The following is a 14436-nucleotide window of genomic DNA, read 5'->3' on the forward strand; positions in this document are numbered from 1 at the left end:
TAGCCGATTAACAACTTAAGCCATAACACATCGAATCGAACAAATAATTCCAGCTTAATCATGCTACTCAAAGATCAGACCTAATCGAGACAGTCTGAGATAACAAGATCAAACTACACGAATCAGCTGACAAGATTGACCATGACAAGGTAAAAGATTTGATCAATTAAATGTAAAGAACCATGATCACTAAACCTATCGGCTTTTAAGATCCTGCAAGCAGTATTAAGCAATAGCGGATGGATTTCTGATCAACGTTGGATAAATTGTGAAATCTAATAACAACTCATAAATTATTGGACCTAACCGAGACAGTCTTACGAGCCGCTAAAGAATTCGATAACTGGTAGATAAACTAAACCAAACTACAGCAATGCATCGGTAATTAAAGTTTAGCAAATCTGATAAGGATGGTACTTACGAGCAAACCGAAGGTTGGACCTAACTGATGCAGCCCTATTTACCAAAGAATACACCGAGTTCTACTCTACACCTACTCGTAAGGTTTGGCGTGCAGCCGAGAAAAAAGTTGTATTGATGATGTGGTCCCCTTTACAAAACCCTTAGGTCTGGTATTTATAACCTTGGCTAAGACTCATGACTTAATAAGACTTAACAGACTTGATTGAAATGAACCAGCTAAATCTACTATATTTACAAGATACTTTCCAAAGGAATCGGACTACTGGACCTTCTGATGTCTTCAGATGACATCATCCTCTCGTCTGAGTTGTGATCTGCCGCTGAACCATCTTTGACCAACTCCCTATCAGGCTTTGACTATACTAGCACCAGCTTTGATAAGGCCTCCAAATAATCCTGGGCCGACTGGGCCATCGGCCTTTCTGAAAAATTCCCCATCGACTCAATCTATCTCGCAAAAATTATGCTTGTAAAATTTTAGCATCAACAATCATAATAAAATGTTGATGTGGAATACTATTTATTGAAAATAAAAGATTGCAACCACCTCTATCAGGGATCAAACCCCTTCCACCGCCAGTTTGGTGGAGCATTGTATTAGGGTTGACGATAATGGGGTCAGTCATCACTGCCGATTCTTGTTAGCAGTGAAACTTGATCATCATGGTCGGTTTGCATTGAGCTACGCTTCAACGGTGATATGGGGTTTCATTGTCGGTTTGAGCCAACGAGGAATCAAAAGTGATATATAGATTTGAAAATTGTAAAAATTTGTAATAATCATAAAAATTATACCCAAACCCCTTTCACCGTCAGTTTAGCGGAGCATTAGGTTAGGGTTGACGATGATAGGGTCAGTCATCACCGCCGGTTCATGTCGGCAGTTAAACTTGATCAAGGTTGGTTCAAGCTACACTCTGACGGTGATGATGGGTTTCATTGTCGGTTTGAGCCAGCCAGGAACCAGCAGTGATATAGTTTTCAAAAACTATATAAAAATTTATAATAATGATAAAAAGTATTATACCGAAGACGCTATGCACTACGGTGATTTCTAATTTCTTACACGCAATACACAAAATATCCATATTTCTTACACGTAATATACAAAATATGATTTGAACATGCGACCTCATGCATAGCACTACTCCTCCATACCACTACACTATAGAATTACTTATGACAAGAATGGGATATTATTCATATATACTATTTTTTCTAAATCTTATATATTAAATATTTAGGCGCTAAAATAACATTAAATAAAAGATTGTTAACTGCAAAGTTAAGTTTTAGATCTTACTGAATACTACAAGTTTGATGTTGATCTTTTTCTAAGGACATTTTATTGATCTAATAATTTATATAAAATATTTAAACATATGAATAATTTTAAATAATGAAGCTGTCAACAATAAAATTTTAGATCTCATTAAACTTTGTAATTTTAATATAAAGTTTATCATCCAATTTCATATGGAAAAGGTACAAAATTTTTCGAATGATTTGGTAGATTATCAATTTAGAAAGAGGTAGAGAATTTTACCATTTGCTTATCACTACCGGTTGGTATTATGAAGCAGCGGCGATAGCCATTTCAGCTTTCACAACCGGTTTGCAATTGATACCTTTAGTGATATGAATTTCATCGCCAGTTTCAATAGCTACTACGGTCATCGATAGTGAAAGTCTATCATCATCCATTTAAGCTCAATTTGTGGTGGAGTGTTTGGGATAACCAAATCTGTAGTAGTGTTGGTCTATCGATATGTAAACGTATCCTATTGAGCACCTTCGCTACCACTACAGCAAAACAGGACACTTTCGGCGGCCAAAAATAAGCCTTTCCGGCCGAAAATAGCTTATTTTTTGGCGGCTTAGGCTTATTAAGCTTATTTTGGGCAGCTTAGGCTTATTTTCGGCGGTTTTTGGAGGCCGCCGAAAATACACCCGGGACGCATAATTCTCGGTAGCTATAGTAAAACTGCCAAAAACAATGGCTATTTTTTGGCAGCTACAGTAAAACCGCCGAAAATAATTAATTTTTTAATTAAAAAAGTAAGACAAAAAAATCACATAAAGCACCAAAAATATAGAAAAAATTCAGATGTGCTACATAATTAAGAGACTTAAGAGCTAGCAGCTAATACAGTATGCCTAATGATGAAATAGCATATGATCACTTGGGAATCCAGTGATCTCGTTTTCATCATCAGATGGCATAGGAGCTCATCTTACATCTGTTTGGTTCAACACTTAAGAGACTTAAGAGCTAGCAGCCTCCTCCTGGAGCTGCTTCACCTTGGTGATGTAGTCACTCATTGCCTCTTCCTTGGATTTTCCTGCAAACATCGCAATTTTTTAGCAATTACTATATGCGAACCTAAGCTACTACTAGAATATATGTGCCCTTGTAAAACACTAGTATTGTGGTAGACAACAAAATTTAAGTTGCCCAAAATACAAGGATCAGATAAGTATACGAACCTTCAACAGCCTTCCATGCATCCCACTTGGCCCTGTCCCTCTGGTGTATTATGTCAGGACGATCTTCAAAAATTTATTAACAAGCAAACATGTAAGCACAGTTGTGATGAATAAGTATTACCATAAACACGAAAGATACACAAAGAACAAATGACAATAACAGACTACGAGCTGCGAGACAATGTCACCATCCTGTGAGGTGTTAATAGCAGCGGATTAAATTCAGAAAGCCAATGTCACCATGAGTCTATATAAATAAGATCTAGACTATCATTGGATACACTTCTTTTGCACAGAAAGCCAAAAAAATGCATATAAATGAATTGAAGCATATAATGCTACGAACAAACAAATTCTTTAATTACATTACTCAGTTACTCTGACTAGCACTATGAACATATGTTTATCATTCATCAGTAGCTCAGTACAGCAAAATTTAATCTCTGAATAGATGTGCAGAATAGGGCATATCTATTCTTGCTGGTGCAAGATAGGGCTTAGAAAGCTGTGCTTCAACATTAGTTGATTGCATTAGCATCTATTACATCCCCACCATTTTTTATGAGGGCATTGCATCCTCACCATTTGGTACTCCCATTCAACACTATTGGATTCAAGAATACAAATAAGGAACTGCAGGCTTGGGTGATCCACCAGCTTGCATAACTTTTTGTTTCTATGTCCTACTTAACACATCCCAATACTGTCGTTGAAATTTAAATTCTAAACCTAGGGAGAATAAAAGGATATTATATTAAATAATTCATTTTATTGTTTATTGTTCTGTTTGCTTGCTATAGGAGCTTTCCCTTATTTTAATACTCTTAGGTACAGTCTCAAAATTGCATTATCACCAATATTTGGATCTTTCAATTGTCAAACTTCTATGGAATTATGATGACACAAAGTTACACACTATCGATTCTGCGAATAGTATTGAACCATGGCATTATAATAAATTGGGTTTGTGCAAACTAAGAATTTCATCCACACTACAAACTTACAAGAGAACTGGAAAAAGAAAAACAAAAATAGCTGTCTGATTATATACTTACAGGTATTCACATTTCCAACAGTGGCCTGCTTGTAGAGTCCATAAAGAATCAGCTTGTTCTCATTGCTCGTGTTGTCGGGCAAGGTCTTCGCCTTCTCAGCATACTCCTCAAATTCCTCCTGCAACAGAGATACAGCTCATCGCTTGCCATGTTTATTCAGGACTACGCTACGGTTACAATATTATGCTAAATTATTTGACAAATTAATCTTTCATGGGAATCATTGAACCACGTGCTTCCTCACTATTTTTCAACAGAATTATAGAAAATGCAGAGATCCCGCTATATGTAAACTAAGAGGGAACTTCCCATCCTACACCCAAAGGCATCATGAAAACTCAACAATAGCTGCTGCTCAGGAGTCAGGAGCTAGGACGGCCTAAATCCGTTGGATCCCCTCTTAGCACGAACACATCAAAGGGCAAAGCATCTACAATTCCAAGTGCTGCAGAATCCACTGTCTGAATCCACCAGATCTTGGCTACGCATACAAATCTGGGAAAAAATTAAGTACATACAGCACTGGATTCCCAAGTCTAGATCGGTTCACTGGATAATACAGGCCTCCGCTTGCCGGCGCAAAGATGGAGAGCGCAGCTGGCAGGGGGGAGCGCCTTGGCGGCAGTGGCAGCATTGCTCGACCGGGAGCCAGTGGGGCAAGCTATAGGCGGCGACGGCCTCACGTGAGGGCGAGCAGCAGGGGGCCGCGATACCGCGACATCCGGCCGCCTCACGCGAGCGCGGTAGCAGGAACAGGATCCGGCGGCGGGCGCCCGGGCGGCTTGTGGCGGCGTGTGGCCGGGCAAGGGGCGGCGGGCGGCGGGCGTCGGCGCGGGGCCAGGCGGCGGCGTGGCAGGGGCAAGAATATACATTGCCAGGCTAGCTAGGGTCGTGGAGAAGCAGTCGAGGAAGGAGAATGAAAATCTGGGCAGGGTGTTCTTCAAGTGCCCCAGAAACATTATGGGGTAAGTATTCTTTCGTTTGTAATCCGTGTGCTCGTTGTGGCTGGGGTTTGTGTGATGAAATGCTACCGCCTTTTGATTGGATCCCAAATCGTTGCCGGTTTTATGAATGGCAAAAGCAGTATCTTCAAGTGCTTGTTGATCTGGAGGTGGTCAAGGTGATGGGGCTGCCGAGCGAACGACATGAAGAACAGCGCAAATGTTCTGGACGTCCAGTGATGGAAGAAGCTCTAGGTGGAAACATGATGCTTGGTGAGGCTAGAGGAAAGGAAAAGCTGTTGTATGGACAGATTGAGCGTCTAGTTAGGGCTATTAGGATGGTGGCTTTGTTGTTGGTGTGTGTTGTGTTCATTGGAGTTGTGTATCTGTTTAAGTAGATGGAAGAATGTGGCCTGGAATGTGACTGGTTTTGCAAGAATCTGGGATGTAATGCAACAATTTGGGATGTAATGCAACAATGTATGATGAAATGCAACAATATGGTAGCAACAACTTGATGACATTTGGCTTGTGCATCACAATTTTTAGTTGAGCCAACAGAGGCATACATTGCATAATCATGCCAACAGAGGCACAAATTTGCAGCTAAGGTTGCCAACTAGGCTTACATGATATTTTTCATGGTACATAGGCATTGTTTTTGCCAACATAGGCTTACATGACAGGTGCAATCACATTGTTTTTGCCAACAGAGGCAATAATGACATTATTCCAGTGGTGGGATCAAAAGTTAGGTAGACCAAAAGTTAGGACTCCTTGGTATGGCTTCAGTTGTTGTCAGCCTTCTTCTTCACCTTGGTGGCTAGGACCTTTCTTGCCTTCCTTGGTGTCGTCTTCTTGGACTGCACAGGGACAATATCTAGTGGTGCTGGGGCATCTTCAAGTTCTGGTGCACCCTGGGTGTTTTGAATTTCATCAGCTTGTGTCCTCTCATTTTCAGCAGCCTCCATTGTAAGTTTCTTACCATATGATGTGTCTAGGACCTTTCTTGCCTTCCTTGGTGTCATCTTGGACTGCACAGGGACAATTTCTAGTGGTGCTGGGGCATCTTCAAGTTCTGGGGCACCCTGGGTGTTTTGAATTTCATCAGCTTGTGTCCTCTCATTTTCAGCAGCCTCCATTGTAAGTTTCTTGCCACATGATGTGTTATTATGTGTGTGTGTGTGACTGACAAGATAAAGAAGACTATGACATTGCTAACCTCTTTGCTTGAGATTGCTTCTCAGCTAGTGCTGCAGCTTCAAGAACCTCTTTTTCAGTAGCAGCTGCAGCTGCTGCTTCTCTAGCTGCGGCTGCCCTCGTCCTAGGGGTACCATACACAGGTGGCTGTGGCTGTGGCTGTGGCTGAGAGGGTTCTCCCTTGGACTTCTTCCTGCCTGGCTTTGCCTTGTTCTTCTTAGTCCTCTTCCTGAAAAAGAATGATTAGTATGTGATATTCTACAGGAGAGGAAGTATATTGTGAGAGCAAGTAACTTTTCTTAGTGCCAGTCAAAGAACATTTCCAGCTACCAGCCCTGTGACCATACTCCCCACAACCCTTGCACTTGACCTGTTTAGTGGGCTTTCCACTCCTCTCTAAGAAGCCTGGGATTCTGTTCTTCCTCTGTCTTCCAACCCCTCTCTTCTTGCCACTTGGTGGCAACAATTTGAAACCCTTCTCTACAACTGGCCATTGGTGCCTATCTGTGATGTTTGGTATGACCCCAACATATGCAGCCTTGAACTTCTCCACAGAGTAAGCCTTGTCTATATAACTCTCCATGTCATGGCTTCTGGTTGATGTGATGACAGCTAAGGCATGTGGGCATGGCTTGCCTGTGACTTGCCATTCTCTGCAGGTGCATTGGTGCTCTAGAACATACACCACATGCCTTCTCATTTCCTCATCTTTGTAAACCTCAGTCACTTCAGATTGGTCAGGGTGGCCCTTAGTTACTTTAAGGTGCCCAAGGCCATGTGAAGCAGCATTGAGCTGGTGCACAACAGCAGGTAGAGTGTTACCATTCAGAGCCATTAAGATCCTTCTCCTCTTTTCAAATAACACTACACACTTCTCTCTAATTGCATCAACCAAGTAGTGAACAGGTAAGTCCTTTAGTTCTTTGATCCAACTGTTTGAACACTTTGCCAGATTGTTATTGATATAGTCTACTTCGATTTCTTCACTGAACTGACATCTAGACCATTTGAAGCTGTAGTGAGCTTTGAGCCACTTCTCTACATCTGGGCTTGCTGCTAGAACCTTGTCCATGAAATATTTGTACTTCCTTGTGGTGTAGGACCTAGCAGCAGGCCACATATTCTTTCCATATATCTCACCAGTGTAATGCTTCTTCATGTTTTCCATCAAGTGCCTGAAACATTCCCTTTGTTCTGCCCAGGGAAATATCTTGGCCATAGTTAATTCTAATCCCTTACAAGCATCAGTGCAAATGGCCAGATGAGGCAGTCGGCCTATAGCTTTTCCTAATTGCTCCATAAACAAAATCCAATTCTCTTTGGTTTCTGACTCAAACAACACAAAGGCCAGAGGAAACATCCAGTTGTGGCCATCTAGAGCTAGGGTTGTAGGCATGTGGCCATTCCAAAGACCATTCAAAGATGTTGAGTCTATGCTTATATATGGCCTACAGCCCTCTAAGAACCCCTCTATGCACCCTTTGAATGCACAAAAAAATCTACTGAAACGCACATTGCCATCTTCATCTGTGAATGTATCTATCTCTACTACACTGCCAGGTGACCTCAACTCAACCTCAGCTTTAAACCTGTGCAACCAATCAAATGAATCATCTCATTTTCCAAATAATTTGTCTACTGCTCTCTGCCTGCCATACCAAGCTGTTTGATACAAAATTTTTATGTTGTACTTCTCTTCAAGTGCCTCTTGAACCTCTTTGGCCCCCATGCTAGGTTCCTTCTTCAGGAGGGGTATTGCCCTCTCTGCTACCCAAGCTTGGGTTGCCATGGTGCTCAAAACTCTATTGGTAGAGGGACAAGTGTATGTCTCTGTATTTATTTGAACCTGCACAGTCAAAGAACAAATCAAAAGATTATTAAAAAATGGAGCATAAGAACACTAGCATCACAACAACATGCAAGGCAAAGCATAATAACACAGGAAGTTAGATTAGTACCCTGACACTATTATCATTGCGAGTCTTAGCTCTAATTACCCATTGGTAACCTCTTGCTTTGCAGAAACCCCTAAACCTTGACTTGTCAGATTTTTCAGTGCCAAGCTCAAATTCTCAGACAATAGCACGCTGCATTTCTGCAAGTCTACAGTCATTCATGCAAGGATACACATTCCCAATAGATAAGTCAGGGTTCCAAGCGAAAACAAACTTCTACAAGCATTGCCCCCCGAGTCTTGACCAAGAAAAGGAAGATGATCACGAGGCGTGTCGTCAAGAAACCAGTACCATCTTCCCCAAGTCCATCAGAGTCCAACACCAACCAGGTAACTCATCATTCAAAACCTTCTTCTTTATTTCATACATATGTACCTTGGTTGACTATAATTCTATTTCCAGGATGCAGCTGAAGAAACCTCCAATGTAGAAAGCCTGAATCAACATGAGACGGCTGCAACTCCTGATGCACTGATGGATACCAACAAAGAACAAGCTGATACAGTCGATGCTCTTGACGCTAACACCAGCTCTGATAGGACGATTGCTCCTGAATCGCCCAACACTTCTTCTTCAGAACAGGTAACATTACAAAACCAATTCTGAACCAACCGATAGCTTCATAAATGCATCTTGTTCTAACTCCAGATATGTCCATAGAGCTTTGACATTTCAGGTTTACTTTCTTTCGACCTGGCATCAATAGGTCTGATTGTCTCTGGAGCAGAAACATTATCTCTGCAGCAATCGGCTAACTTGACACATCAGCTTCGACTCATCAAGGATCTTCTATCTGCTCCAATCACTGCTCTGGTTGACGATTCCAGCAAAATGAAGAACATCTTCGAGCAAATAGAACCCCAACTTCCGGAGCCATTGCAAATCAAGCTCTGGTCAGCCAGCAACCTCCCGTTCTTTCGGATAGAAGTCAATAAAGCACAACAAAGGATGGAAGCACGTCGCTCTCAAGCTTCTCTGAAAGCCGACATTACCCAAAAGTGCAAGGCCCTCAACCAGAAGAAGGTAACTCTAGATATCAAAGCCGACGTGTCTGCCAACATGAATCGACTCGACCTCCTGAAGAAAGAACTGGCGGAACTCGAAGAAAAGGTCCGCACTACCAAAGAACTCATCCAGGCCGAGGAAGCTTCCATTGCAAACTCCAAACAAGAAACCCAAGAAATATCCAAGCAGATACAAGCAGAGTTTGCAGAGATCAGCACCTTGAGTCGGCAGATAGTTACAGGCGATGACAAGGATGACGAAGCGATTGTAGCACGAGCAGACGCCGTCCGTATTGAAGCCATCCATGCCATAGAGGAATTCCTGAACCAGTAGATAGGCTCAAGAGAGAATTAGTACTGCCTGTTAACTTGAAATCCGTAACTGTTTTAAAAACATCTTAAGTCGATGGTTACACATCAGCTGTTTACTTCTTATACATACATTTCACTAGCCAACTCAAAGTGTTGGCCTGTCATGATTTTATTTTATTTTATTTACTGGCCAACTCAACGTGTTGGCCTTTCATGACTCTTTTTTTTTGCGCGGCCAACTCAACGTGTTGGCCTATCATGATATAGCCAGATGGATGTCATCGGCTCTTATTTCTCGCCATCCCACATGCTCGGGAAATACTTCTTGAGATGCTGACCATTGACAGCAACAGGAAACTTGACGCCGTCCAATTCCTCGAGCATATATGCGTTCCCGGGCAAAACCTGATCATCCTTGTACGGCCCGTGACAAGTTGGAGACCATTTACCAAACTTTTTGTCCTTAGTTCCCAATGGCAATACCGCCTCCCAAACCAAATCTCCGACTCGGAAATCCTTAGGCTTGACCTTCTTGTTGTATGCACGGGCAACTTTAGCCTTGTTCTCCTTGATCTTTTCCAGCGACCAAAGTCTTAGCTCTGTCAGGTCCTCCACATTATCGTTCATCAAGGCTGCATACTGTTCGGCAGATAGATCATTCTGATACTCAACACGTCTCGATCCAGCCGTGATCTCCCATGGTAGCACAGCGTCCTGGCCGTAGACTAGATGATACGGCGATGTCTTGGTGGACCCATGACACGAAATACGATATGCCCACAAAGCTTCTGATAACACCTCATGCCAGCGCCTAGGATATTCATCGATCTTTCTCTTTATGAGCTTGATAAGGCTCTGGTTGGATGCTTCAGCCTGTCCATTAGCTTGGGCACAATACGGAGATGATCTGATCAGCTTAATCTCCATGTCATCGGCAAACTTTCTGAATTCCTCTGATATAAAGACCGATCCTCCATTGGTCGTAATGGTCTGAGGGATCCCAAATCTATGAATGATGTGTTCTTTGACAAAGCTAATCACATCTCTCGACGCTACTAACCTCATGGGCACGGCCTCTACCCACTTTGTGAAATAATCTGTGGCAGCTAAGACCCATTGGTGACCCTTGCTAGACGACGGGTTGATCTGTCCAATCATGTCCATGCCCCAACCTCTGAATGGCCAGGGTTTGATGATAGGATTCATCACTGATGCTGGCACTATCTGAATTTTGCCAAACCCCTGACATGCTTGACATCCCTTGTAATAGTTGAAACAATCTTCAAGCATGGTGGGCCAGTAATAACTCGATCGCCTAATCAGCCATTTCATCTTATGAGCCGATTGGTGAGTGCCGCAGGCTCCTTCATGAACCTCATGCAAGAGCCGATTTGACTCTAAAGGTCCCAGACATTTGAGCAGTAGTCCTTCCAAGGTCCTGTAGAACATGTCATCCCCTATCAGAACATACTTCATGGCCTTGAGTCTTATCCTTCTGGGTGCCCCCCGAGCCGAATCCTTCAAGTAATTGAAGATATCGGCTCTCCAGTCTCCGGGTTCTAGAAACTGAACCTCCACGTCGACTCCATCGGCTGCTTCCCTGTACCCGGAAGCCATCTGTGCCAAATCATTGGCTTCGTTGTTCAGAGTCCTGCGTATCCAGTGGAAATTGATGTACCTAAATTGTAACATCAACTCACGGCATTGCATCCATATTGGGAAAAGAGCCTCGCTCTCACATCTATAATCCTCCGTGAGCTGAGAAATCACCAACTTTGAATCCCCAAAAATTTCCACTGCTTCTGCCCCAGCTTCGATTAGCAATTCCATCCCTTTGCGAACGGCTTCATACTCCACCAAATTATTGGTGCATGGGGCAGTCATTCTGATGGAAAAGGAGTAAGTCGCCCCACGAGGCGACACCAGCAGAATTCCCACACCGCACCTATCATTACAAGTCGATCCGTCAAAGAACATAGCCCAAGCACGAATAAATAATGCAGCAATATCGGTGCTGATCCTGTCTGCAACAAGATCCGCCAGTGCTTGTCCTTTGACTGCTTTTGCAGGCTGATATCGGATATCGAACTCTGACAACGCAAACATCCATTTTCCAAGTCGGCCTTTCAGGACAGGAGCCAACAGCATGTGCTTTATGGCATCCGATTTGCATATGACAATTGTTTCCGCCGAGAGCAAAATATGACGAAGCTTTGTACATGTAAAGTATAAGCAAAGGCAATGTAACACCCTAATTCAAATTTCAGTATTTAATAATAAATTTAATTGGCTTTATTCAAATTTCTAAGGTTTATTGTGCTAGTAATGCATTTAATCTAATTTTGTTGCATAAGTAATTAAAATTTATTTTAGGGCTAACTGTTTGTGCATTCATGCCGTTGCATAGTTTTACTTGTTTGAGTGTTGTAGGGTTGGATTCAAATTTGAGTTTGAATTCAAATAGTTTGAGTGAGGTTTGCAAAAGAAATTAGAAAAGGAATCCAAGACCCAAAGCAAACCAGCCCGGCCTACCCTTTCCTCTTTCTTGGCCCAGCCCGCAACCCCCTTTCCTTTTCTCCCACACCGGCCCAAACCCCGGCAGCCCAGCAGCCACCCCGTTTTCCCTTGGCCCAGCCCCGTTCTGCGGCCCAGCAAGTTTCGCCCATGCCCCACCGCGCACGGCCCGTTTTCCCTGCCACCAGCCCGCGGTTGGCCCAGTGCCACGCGCTCCTCACGCCTGCGCCCCCGCCTCAGCCCGCTCAGCGCCTGTGCGTCGCCCCTCTCCCCTCACTGCAGTCCGGGCCCGCCTGTCGGTTCCATCTCTCACCTCCATCTCCCTCGCGCCCGCGCAACGACCGGGATCTCCGGCCGAAACCACCACGGCTTTCCTTCCCTGCTCCCACGCCGAGATCCCCGGTGCCCTCCTTTAAACCACCACGAGACCCCCCCTGACCCTCATCCATCCCACAGTGCCGCGTAACCCTAGCCATCGCCTCCCCTTTTGTTCCGCCAGCGCAGGAGCTCTGCTCCACACCGGCCACGCCACACCGCCGCGCCCCAGCGCCCGAAAACCACCGCCACGACTTCGACCGCGCGCCAGGAAGCTTCTAGCGGCCACCACCATCGACCACGACACCTACAGCAGCCGGATTCGTGCCGGACATTGCCGCGGGTAAGTTGGTTCGCCGCCTCAATTCCTCACCTCCGGCGATCCTGGACTTCCCTGATTCTCTGTGGCACTTCCGCAGGGCCGTCGTGAGTTGATTCGTGGCGACTGGACGTCCAGAGGACCCCCGCAACCCCCTTGTCCGCGAGCACCGCCCTTCATCGCCGCCGGACTTCGCCGTCGACACCCCTACGCCGTTTTCCCCGTCGAGATCCCAGCCCGGTGAGCACAGCCCAGGCCTCCTGCTCCTTTTACGCTATCTAGCCTCGGCCGTGGCGTTTCCTTTTGCTCAGACCCCGCACGCCGGTGGGCGTCGCCGTGCAGTGCCGCCCCCTTGTTGCGACGAGACTCACCCGTGCCCCAATCCGTAGACCTAAGCGCCCAGGTGATTTAGCCATGCCGCGCTCATGCTGCACGGCCAAACCGCAGCCCGAAACAACCCCGGGAGCGTCGGATTAGTTCCTCCGGCGAGCCTCGCGCCGCGCCGCCGCGGACAGAGCCGCCGGCGGGCGAGCGCCGCCGCCCCCCACGCGCGGGATGGCTCCCAGCCGTTAGATCCAGAGTAAACGAGTAGGATTAGAAGCCCATACCCCTTCGTTGTGAGCCCTCCGATCTCGATCCAATGGATCAGATCCACCCGTACCGGTTCGCCTGGCACTTTTGTTAAAGAGACCCTCGGTTTCTTTTAAATCAACCCGCAGTCCACTTCTATTCAAAAAAAACTACGGATCGGTCCTGTTTTTAGCAGTTCACCCCCTAGCCTTTCCAAAAATAGTACCCGCCGTCCTACCTTGGTAAATTCACGAGTTAGACCCCAGAGCTAACCTTTAATTATGTTTAGACCCTCGGTTTTTGCAGAAAAGCCCCTGGAACCTTAGATTTCTTGCAGTTTAGCCCCTGAACCTTGTTTTTAGCCTAGAAAATGCGTTTTAGCTCCGTTTTAAGTGTTCTTTATATCCACGCGATCGTTGTAACACGTAGACTAGTTCTAGAGTAGTTTTGTGTGCTATTTTCGTGTATTGTTGTACTGTTTCTTAGTTTTTGCTAGTGTTTGCTTGTATGCTTATTGTTGTGCATTGTTTTGGCCATGTGTTCGTGAGTAGACGCTGAGTTACCGGAGGAGCCCCAGTACCAGTACCCGGAGTAGCCGTCTTCTGAGCACTTTGAGCAGCAGCAGGAGCAGTACGAGGAAGGCAAGTATAACATGAACAACCTATCACTTTTAAATACACTTTCATACTACATTTTAATACTGTATGCCTAGAAGGACTTTCCTAGCCACTTTATATCCTTTATATATTTTCCCTTGGGTTGCATTTTGGTTAGTTGTGCTAGGTGCCGCGCTATAACACACTTGGTCCTTGTAAATTAATTTGATTAATGGTATATGCAACTTAATTCTGAGAGTGGCTCGTTGGAGGGGCTCACGTCTCATTTAAAAATTGGTTTTGTTAGAAACATGGTTTAGCGGGCCAGCACGGTGCTTACTGCCTAGTTGGCCACTCTCCATAAGGACCGGTTCATAGAGCGACAACCTGGGACAACAGCGCTACCACAAGACTGGAATGGGACGGTCTTGGCTTACTAATTAGGCCATTTTGGTTAGGGAGTAACTTACCGACGGGGCAAGAGGGGAGTCGAACCTCAATGGTGCCCAGGCTATGAGGCTTGGTGTGCGTACCCCTCGAGGTGGGTACCATCGATGCATTGCCTGAATCCTTAGCGGTTACACCTTACCAACGTGTCCTTTGTAACGGCCTCGTAGTGAGTCGCTAGCCATCTCACCTAAGGAAGTGTGATGAACAACTGGCGTAGCTCACGGCTTGTGGGTAAAGATGTGCAACCTCTGCAGAGTGTAAAACTGGTATACTAGCCGTGCTCACGGTTATGAGC

General features: G+C 44.9%; 2 protein-coding genes across 2 annotated transcripts; both read right to left on the minus strand.

The window, feature by feature from the left end:
• Positions 1–2559: 2559 nt before the first annotated feature.
• LOC120644447 (acyl-CoA-binding domain-containing protein 1-like) lies at positions 2560–4852 on the minus strand. The gene is made up of 4 exons (XM_039921073.1): positions 4679–4852; positions 3966–4083; positions 2911–2973; positions 2560–2765 (listed from the first exon to the last, which is right to left on the minus strand). Exons 1-4 carry the CDS (start codon positions 4835–4837, stop codon positions 2689–2691), a joined length of 417 nt encoding a protein of 138 aa, XP_039777007.1. The 5' UTR covers positions 4838–4852; the 3' UTR covers positions 2560–2688.
• Positions 4853–6112: 1260 nt separating this feature from the next.
• LOC120645642 lies at positions 6113–7265 on the minus strand. The gene is made up of 2 exons (XM_039922412.1): positions 6454–7265; positions 6113–6335 (listed from the first exon to the last, which is right to left on the minus strand). The coding sequence occupies exons 1-2, from the start codon at positions 7263–7265 to the stop codon at positions 6113–6115; spliced, it is 1035 nt and encodes a 344-aa protein (XP_039778346.1).
• Positions 7266–14436: the final 7171 nt, after the last annotated feature.

Source organism: Panicum virgatum, chromosome 8K (assembly GCF_016808335.1).
Source record: "Panicum virgatum strain AP13 chromosome 8K, P.virgatum_v5, whole genome shotgun sequence".
NCBI classification, from domain to species: Eukaryota; Viridiplantae; Streptophyta; class Magnoliopsida; order Poales; family Poaceae; genus Panicum; species Panicum virgatum.

Coding starts and splice junctions, on each gene's coding strand:
- LOC120644447 (XM_039921073.1), bottom strand. CDS start 4,837: ATGTATATTCTTGCCCCTGCCACGCCGCCGCCTGGCCCCGCGCCGACG. Junction 4,084..4,678: donor TGAGGCGGCCGGATGTCGCG/GTATCGCGGCCC, acceptor TCTCTGTTGCAG/GAGGAATTTGAGGAGTATGC. Junction 2,766..2,910: donor TGCATGGAAGGCTGTTGAAG/GTTCGTATACTT, acceptor CGATGTTTGCAG/GAAAATCCAAGGAAGAGGCA.
- LOC120645642 (XM_039922412.1), bottom strand. CDS start 7,265: ATGAAGAAGCATTACACTGGTGAGATATATGGAAAGAATATGTGGCCT. Junction 6,336..6,453: donor AAGTGCAAGGGTTGTGGGGA/GTATGGTCACAG, acceptor ATTCTTTTTCAG/GAAGAGGACTAAGAAGAACA.